An 8,413-nucleotide genomic window follows, 5' to 3' on the forward strand; every position below is an offset into this window, starting at 1 on the left:
GGCTAGGGGGCATGCAGCTCAAGACTCGGTTCTCTCCCTGCCACCCCACCCCAAGGACATGCCTTTCCTTAACTTATGGCATTTTTCCACATGCAGGTGCCAGGTGTTTTGGAAAGCACCTAGCACTGTGGCGCTTGCAGTTGTATAAGCAGAGAAGTGTGCGTCGGCACTGAGAAAATGGCAGGGGTGCGCTTTTGAACTAAAAACACAGAAAGTGCTTTAGTTCAAAAGTGCACTGCTGTCATTTTTTGGCGTGCTGACACACATTTTGCTTATACACCTGTACACAATGCAACACAGTGCACGTCCCTTTGCGTGCAAAGCAGAAAGGCAGCAGATCTCTAGTGTGGTGTGGGATGAAGCAGTATGTATATAAATGCCCCAGTTCTCCAAAAAATACAGGAAGTTGTTCTAGCTGGAACTTATGGCAGATGAAACATCAGCCTGAACGGTTGATGCCTGCCAGATTTAAACAATAGTTTATCAAGGGGAAGTATCTGCTCCAATGTTTATACCTGCCCTAAATCTAATAAGTAAAACAAGCTTTATTCTGGTCACTTGTAATAAACCAGTACAGATGCAAGGAAAAAAGCAGCAAAACAACAGCCTACCATGTGGGTTTCCTGAGAGGCAATGCCTCTTGAGAATTGAAAGAGCGTCAATACCCTTGCCAGTCTTTCCTACACAACAAACTCTCAAGGAGAGTCAAGTGGGAGTTGTAATGCGTAGGGCTAATGCTCCCTTCCCAAATGCTCTGGCTGCATTGCTGGGTGCCTTAAGAGCAGGGATGGGCAAAATAAGGCCCCCGGGCCAGATGCAGCCAGCCAAACCATTCTATCCAGCCTGCAGAGCCCCTAAAAAAAAAAAAAAAAAAAAAAAAATCTGCTGTGGGCTGCCTGTCATGGAGCTCTTGGTAGCTTGTCGAACTCAGTCAGCAGCCCCCTGCCCAAAATAATTGCTTGCCCCTGCTTAAGAGTCGCAGACTCTGATCAAACCTGTGGCTTTTGTGATAGAATAGCCAGTCTAAGTATTTATTTTAAGCAAGAACCTTTTATTAAATGTACACAAGGTGCCCAGCACAAGGGGGTCAGGGGGTGGAGGAATCTCAAATCCTAGCCTGGGGCCTCCAGACATTTTCATAAGACAACTGGCCTCCAGGGCCCACTTCACATCCTAATGGCCCCCAGGCCAGACATCTGCTCCTGTTTTGACCAGGAAAACTCGGGGTATTCAAATAGTCTGCAACCAGCTGCTGGTATCCAGTCTCGACCAACCCATGGCTGGCACATCTGGATTCCTGGTGCTGCACTGCTCACCCCATCCAGGCAGCAGCAAGGTCTTGGTAGAAATCCTCCCCAGCGTGGCTCTTGCAGTGTGCCAGGAGGTGCATGCTCTCCCGGAAACCCTTCCCACAGTCAGGACACTTGTGGGGCTGCTGTCCAATGTGGATGCTCTGATGGTTCTCCAGGTCTGAGCTGCGGCTGAAACCAATGCCGCACTCGTGGCAGGGGAAGGGTCTCTCACCAGTGTGGATCCGCCGGTGGACCAGGAGGTCTAGGTGCCGTATGAAGCTCTTCCCGCACTCAGCACAGTGGAAGGGGGCATCTCCTGGGTGGCTGCTCTGGTGAGCCATGAGGAGGGAGCGGTGGCTGAAGCTCTCCCCACAGCGAAAGCAGGTGTGGGGCTTCTCCTCCATGTGGCTGTAGCGATGCATTTCCAGCTGCCCAGGCCGCTTGAAGCCTTCCCCGCACTCAGGGCACTTGTAGCGGTCATCCTGGAGGTGGGTGCGCTGGTGGTTGACCAGGAGGGAGCGCTTGCGGAAGCGCCGCTCGCATTTGGGGCACTGGTGGGGCCAGGTTTCCATGTGGCTCTTGCGGTGGGCAGCCAGGTCGCAGTGGCGCAGGAAGCCCTCCCCGCAGTCGGGGCAGGAGAAAGGCACCTCGCCTGTATGGGAGCGCTGGTGGATCACCAGGTCGCGGCGCCTCAGGAACCCCCTCCAGCAGTCGGGACAGGGAAAGGGCTTCTCCCGCGTGTGGGCCCGCTGGTGTTGCAGGAGGCGAGCACTGTCGATGAAGGTTTTTCCGCACTCGGGGCATGACCACTGCTTCTCCCCTGTCTCGAGCTTCAGCACTACTTGGATGTACTGGCTGCCTTCGCCACTGCTGCTGCCGCCGGGGGGACCAGGGCTGCCTTGCTGCTTAGCTGGGTGGCTTCCCAGGGGCTGCCGTGTCTCGCCCTGATTTTCCACGGTTGCTCCAGGCGCAGGACTCCAAGGCACTTCCCTTTTCGATTTGATTGATAACTCCTGAGCTGGTGCAACCGTCCCCAATGTTGTGGCGGATTTGTCCTCAGAGGGTGCTGATGCTGCCCCTTGCAGCAGCACCAGCGGAAGGGTCCCTGCCATGCCCCCTTCAGCTGTTTCTGGTATTGTCCCACATGGCTGTGTGTGCTGAGAGCTCTCCTCCGTGTGGTCACGCGCTGTGCCAGCCCCGGCGGGGCCAGCAGGAGAATCCAGACAAGAGTTGTTTCCTGTGGGGGGTGAAAAGGGAACCTCAGAGGGGGGGAACAAGGAAAGGTGACAAAAAGCAAACCAAAATAATGGGGGAGGGGATCAAAGATCCAGAGTCCCATCCCCATCAAATCCTTCCCCATAAAGGAGACTGGAAGGACCAATCCTACCCCTACATCCCACTCAGTCACTCGGAGGGGAGAGACAGCTGCCAGACTGGGTGGGACATCAAGGGTGATGACATAAGGACAGCCCCTTTCAGGGGGTCACCTCAAGTGGCAGGAGCCAAAGCCTTTTTGGGAATCCCAGCAGTCCCCTTGACTCGCTAGTGGTTGGTCTCAATGCAGTTCTGGGGTGTTCAACCCCTTAGGCCCCATGTGCCAGGTGAGTGGAGCAGGGCCAGTTTGCAGGCTGGATCAAGTCCTGTGTGCCAGCATCAGGCCCCAGGGCCTGGCACTGCCCCCCCACCAGAATTGGGCCCCAAGAGCCTGGCACCATGCTTCTCCCAGCCCTTCACACCCTGAGCATCACTCCTGCTCAGCCTAGCACACAGGACCTGGTGCTCCGCATGGGTCTGGAAATTCAGCAGCAGGGACGCAGTGGCACCGCTCCCCCGCTGCCAAGTTTCCTGACCCGTGGAGCACCCTGTGGATCAGATGACAGCACCACAGGCCCAGCGTCACAGCGCTGCAGGCTGAAGGTGGTGGATTGAGCACTTCTGAGCTGAGTCCTTACCTGTGCAGGCTCCTTTTGCAGTTTTCCTTTCCTTAGAGCCTACAAGACATGGGACCTGAGACCCTTCCTCCTGTTCCAGCTGGGAGATCTCATCATGAGGCTCTGAGTCTGGAAACCCTGCTCAGAGAAGAAAACGAGAGACCAGGGGATATTTTTGGAAATTTCTCATGAAAAAAAAATCCACGGTTTTGCCCTTAGCTCATTTTAAAGCAGTAACGACCCAGGGCCAGCTCCCCCCGAGCCTCCGTTAATGAGGGGTTTATCCTCTATCTGCTGGCAAGGCACAGTCCAGCTCGCTATCAAAGGCATGCCTATAACAGAAAAAGTGGCTCTGTGGCCCTGAAAGTGAGAACTCAATTGGAGGGGTAGCCACCCTCCATCTGCTTCTTGCTGACAGGCAGCAGCCCAGTGACAGTCATGGGGTAACTGAGACTAGTGAGCATAGGCTAGTGGGATTCAGCATAGAAAGCAAATGGAGAAAGGGAGGGGAGATGTTGCTGGATGCAGATCAGGATAGCAGAGGCCAGCTGAACTTACTCAGGGATCACAAACCAAAGCTCTTATCAGCAAAAAGGGGAGAGACTTATCCTCCTCGGCCCACCCACACGCATGGAGGGGTGGGAGAGGTAAGTCATTTGGGAGGGCACTACCACCTGCTGCCTGGATGGATGGGAAGGCACGAGAGATGTCTACTATGAACCTGCTGACCTGAATAAGATGCGGGAGGACTGGACAAGCTGCTGCAACCATAGTGGGAGCTCCAGATATTTTCTTTGCTGGGGGATGGTGCCTGTATTAATTTTACCAATGCTTCACGTGTGTCAGCATCCCTTGGGATCTCTCCTTGGAGATCTGGACTCCAGGGCTTGGTGCCCTCTTCCAGCTGGGAAATCATGTTGTATTTAGGAATGAGAAGTCCTGCAGAGGGAGGAAAACATGGAACACCTGCAAATACAGACCAGGGAATGATGGGTTAGGCTGCATCAGAAAAGGACCTGGGGAGTTGCAGTGGACCATAGGGTGACTATAGGCCAACCATATGCTCCTGCTGCAAAGAAAGGCCAATAACGTAGCGGGATGTTTTAAAAGCCATGTCACTCAAACCCATGGAAGTGATTCGTCTGCTCTAAGTGCAGTGCCCAGTTTTGGTATCTATGCTTCAAGAAAGATGTGGACAATTTAGAAAGAGTCTGGCAGAGAGCAACAAAAATGATGCTAGGCCTGGGGAACCTGACTTACGAGAAAAGACTGAACAAACACAGGTAAGTTAGTCTGGAGAAGAGAAAACTGAAGGGAGGATTTGGTAACCGTCTTCAAATACCTGAAGGAATATTATAAAAAGGAGACCAGTCTCTATGGCTGTAAGGGACAGGACCAGGAACAAGGATGTCAAATTGCAGCAGAGCAAAGGTAGGATGGAGATTAGGAAGAACTTGCTCACTGGGGGGTGATTAAGAACAGGATCCCGAAGAGCGATTGTAAACTTCATCCCTGGAAATTTCACGAGCAGGTTGGACAGACACTGGACTGGGATGGCTTAGTCAGAGACGATCCTGCCTTGAGGACTAGATGGACCTCCTGAGGTCCCTCCCAGACCTGTTTTTCTATGATCCCATACCCAGCCAGGACAGGGATCCTTACCCAGTGAGGTCACAGTCTCATAATTCTCCTGCATGACGTCCCTGTAGAGGGCTCTCTGACCGGGATCCAGCAGAGCCCACTGCTCTTTGGTGAAATACACAGCCACGTCCTTGAAGCTCACCAGCCCCTGAAATAGCAAAAGTCCTCTCAGTGCCTGCTGCCCCAGCTAAAATCCCAGCAACTTAGTGTGTCCTAGGCTGGCATCTCACACACCCACAGACCTCCCAGCTTGTCCCCTCATTTCCCAGGACAGCCTCTGCTTCCTATCAAGAAACGTTGCCTCCTTCCAGTGGAAAACTCCCTACTTTTCTCTCACACCTACTGTTTGCCAAAGGAGGGGAAAAAAGGGAGGGTGAGGGTGGGGATGGGGGTGGCACGGTTTCTTAGCAAAATCAAGCAAGCTTTACTTTAGAAAAACACAGGGCAACAGCATTTTTCCCATGTGGGTCAAAAAAGAACATTATGCATCCAGGAAATTTTTCATAGAAAAATCTCTCATAGCCTTTGCGCAGGTGTTTGACATTTGTTTCGCACATCATGGTACACTGAAACTGGAAATGGGGGTCAAATTTTTAAGTGTGGGGGCAAGAGGTCCTGGAGCAGCTCCCTGATTGTTTTTCAATCACTTGAGACCTCTGAATCATGGCTAGAGGCCTCGCGGTAAAGACAGGCTGTAACTCAGTGGTTCCCAACCTTTCTTTGATGTGACCTGCTGCTGGGAGTGGAGTGCGGTGGCAGTGGCGGTCTGGGCAGGGGCAGGGGCAGGGGAGCTCCTGGCAGGCAGCACAGCTCGCCCATCGTATGCGGTGCTGCCGGCATCGCTTCCGCAACCATGGGCAACTGAGTCTGAGGGGGCACCTGAAGAAGCTGCTGATGCTGGCAGGGATGGGGCTGGCAAGCACCTGCAGAAGCCACCAGTGATGTCGGCAGCGGGGATGGGGCTGGTGAACACCTGCAAAAGCTGGTGGTGGGGATGGGATTGGCAAGCACCCGCAGAAGCTGGCGTTGCCATTGGCATCGGGGTCAGAGATGGGGCTGGCAATCACAAAAGCCAGCGGCGGTTGCAGAGATGGCCCTGTCGGGGGGGGGGGGGCATGTGCCCCCCCCCAGTCACCTATGCCCATGACCCTCATTTGGGAACTGCTGCTCTAGCTGAACCACAAGTTAATATGTCTGAGGTGGGCGTTGGTGGGGGAAATTCTCTGGCTTCTACTATGAAGGCATTCGGACTAGCTGATTATAAATGCCCCTTTTGCTCGCCCTCTACACTCGGCAATAATCTACGACCAATCTCTCGTCAGTGCTCCTCCGTCCATTTCCCAATGCCGCACCTTATCAACGCCCTGAGGACTCTGGGTTGGCTTTTGCTCCCCCAGGTAGACCTCAGCCAGTCGGGCCGCCTCCTTGCTGCTGCAAGGCTCCTTCGCCATCACCCAGGCCTGTGCGTCTGCTTGGAGCTCCCCTAGGAACTGCTCCAGGATGATGGCGTCCATGATCTGGTCCTTCGTGTGCTCCTCTGGCTGCAGCCACTGCCAAGCTGCCTGGCTGAGGCGGGCCAGCGCCTTCTGGGGAGCCTCTCCCAGCTGCGCGGCTCCTGCGCGGAACCGCTGGCGACCGGCCGCCTCACCAGCCCATCCCGACACGGCCGCCTCGGCTTCAGCGCTCTTAGCTGCAGGGCCTTCCCTCAGCGGGTGACAGGCCTCAGGCCCTTCTCTGGGGAGCAAGGGCAGTGCAGAGGGATTTCTGTCCCCGTGAGGACGGTCGCAGGGCAGGGTCACCAGCTCTAAACCGTCTTCCTGCACCTGAGCCTGGGAAGGCATCGGTGCCGTCCCCAGGGACGGAGAGCGCATCCTACACAAGAGGGGCCAGGGAAAGCTCTGCTCCTCAGCCTCACCCAGCTCCCTGCTGGAGGGAAGGACGGGAGTCCCGCGGCAACCTCCCCCCTGGGCCCGGCGCTCTCGCTGTATCCCGGCCATCACTTCCCGGGTCCCCCGTCACGTCTGGCCCTGCTGGGAGAAAGGCTGTGGATGAGACATTTCAACCAACTCTATCAGTGCATCAGGCCATGCAGCTGAGCTATCAGAGCTGCCATCTAGCACCACAGGTTCTCTGTAGCCACTGCAGCAGGAATCCCAGTAGGCAGAGGGAAAACAGGCTTAGTGATGGCGGCCATCCATCGCTCCCCTGATCCAGACTTTAGGAAGCTCCCAGCCTCCCCAGCGAGCCTGCACACCTGGCTAAATAGTCCTAGGAAGCTGTTAACACCCGTGTCTTCCTGTCCCTTGCTTTCCCCTGTGCATCTCTGCCCTTTTCTGCTCTCCCAGCATCCCTTCCTGGAGCCAGCTCTGCAGGGCAATGCCAACCTTAAGGTGGACACTGTTGTCCAGCTTGCAGAGTGGGGGGGGAGCAAGGGACAATTCGGAGAGGGCTTTGGTCCACATCCCAGTGACAAAGCTGTCGTCCCACCCCCGTGCTGGGAAAATGCTTGCTCACAGCTGCAGCTCAGCCCCAGCCCTTCCCAGCAGGGCTACACCTGTGTCGTTCCACATGGACCCAGACACCGAAGCACAGCAGTCGCCAGGGATCCCCCTGAACCTGTGCCCTGAGGGCAACCCACCCCTCAGCATCCCAAGGACCAGGCAGGGGCAGGGACCGGCTTTTCCTCTCTGCTCCCTGCCTTGGTCACAGGCCAGTGGCTCAGCCCAGGGAAGGGGCAGAGCCACTGCAGTCACCTGCACGGGCTGCCCTGTTGCAGGGTGACTCTCCCCCTGCCTGGGAGACTTCCCTGCTCATTGCTCCTGCTTCAGCCAGAGCTACTGGGATGCACAGCCTCTGGGCTGCCTGTCCCAGCACTTCCCAGAGGTCTCTCCCCATTACCTGGAGTCTCTGGAGTTGGTTTCGGCAGGGCCCGGGGTTGCCCTAGGGGCTGGTGCAAACCAGTTCCCCTGGCCTGGGCACTGGGGGGTGCAATGCAGGCCTCTGCCCAGCGCAGACCCTGCTGGGGGAGCAGCTGCTGCCCAGCCCAGTGGAGGCAGCAGCAGCATCTGACCCAGGAAGCTCAACCCTGGTATATGAGCAAAAGGGAAACCAGAGCAGCCAGCTCCCCTGTAGCAACCACCAGAGCCCCCTGCCGGGGAGCTCTTTAAAAAGCTCCTTAAACCGGCCTGTCCTTGTGTTAAAGGCTGGTGGCAGGGGGGGCTTTCTTTTAATGCAGCCATTAATCAATTAAATTAGAGGGGCCTTGTTCCATGAAGCTGCACTAAGAAGCCTGATTTCCTCCCTCCCTTTCACATCTGCACAGAAGATCAGTCTAGCTTCCCTTTTTGTAGCCTAGGTTGGCTTGTCCTCTGTCAGACATGTTCCCAGGGTAGACAGAGGATCCCCAGTTGAAGACAGGCAGGGTTGCCAACCCTCTAGGATTGCCCTGGAGTCTCCAGGAGACTGCTGAGAGTCACCGGGAGAGAAATGATAGGCATTCATTTAAATAAATCTGAAATGTTGAAGCTGATTTATACAGTAATTCAGTGG

The 8,413-nt window shown here is 55.4% G+C and overlaps 1 protein-coding gene across 2 annotated transcripts; it reads right to left on the reverse strand.

Moving 5' to 3' along the window:
* Nucleotides 1-1,036: 1,036 nt before the first annotated feature.
* LOC149852573 (uncharacterized) lies at nucleotides 1,037-7,932 on the reverse strand. Of its 2 annotated transcripts, XM_090029993.1 has the most exons (6): nucleotides 7,763-7,932; nucleotides 6,217-6,891; nucleotides 4,886-5,012; nucleotides 3,953-4,189; nucleotides 3,245-3,361; nucleotides 1,037-2,529 (listed from the first exon to the last, which is right to left on the reverse strand). In XM_090029993.1, the coding sequence occupies exons 2-6, from the start codon at nucleotides 6,859-6,861 to the stop codon at nucleotides 1,313-1,315; spliced, it is 2,343 nt and encodes a 780-aa protein (XP_089886119.1). In that variant the 5' UTR covers nucleotides 6,862-6,891; nucleotides 7,763-7,932; the 3' UTR covers nucleotides 1,037-1,312. The 2 variants fall into 2 exon arrangements, with proteins under 2 accessions (XP_089886119.1, XP_089886120.1); XM_090029994.1 differs by having other exon boundaries at nucleotides 3,953-4,162; nucleotides 6,217-7,932.
* Between the last annotated feature and the right edge of the window lie 481 nt (nucleotides 7,933-8,413).

Source organism: Crocodylus siamensis, chromosome 15 (assembly GCF_052110815.1).
Source record: "Crocodylus siamensis isolate JL-2025a chromosome 15, ASM5211081v1, whole genome shotgun sequence".
NCBI lineage: Eukaryota > Metazoa > Chordata > Crocodylia > Crocodylidae > Crocodylus > Crocodylus siamensis.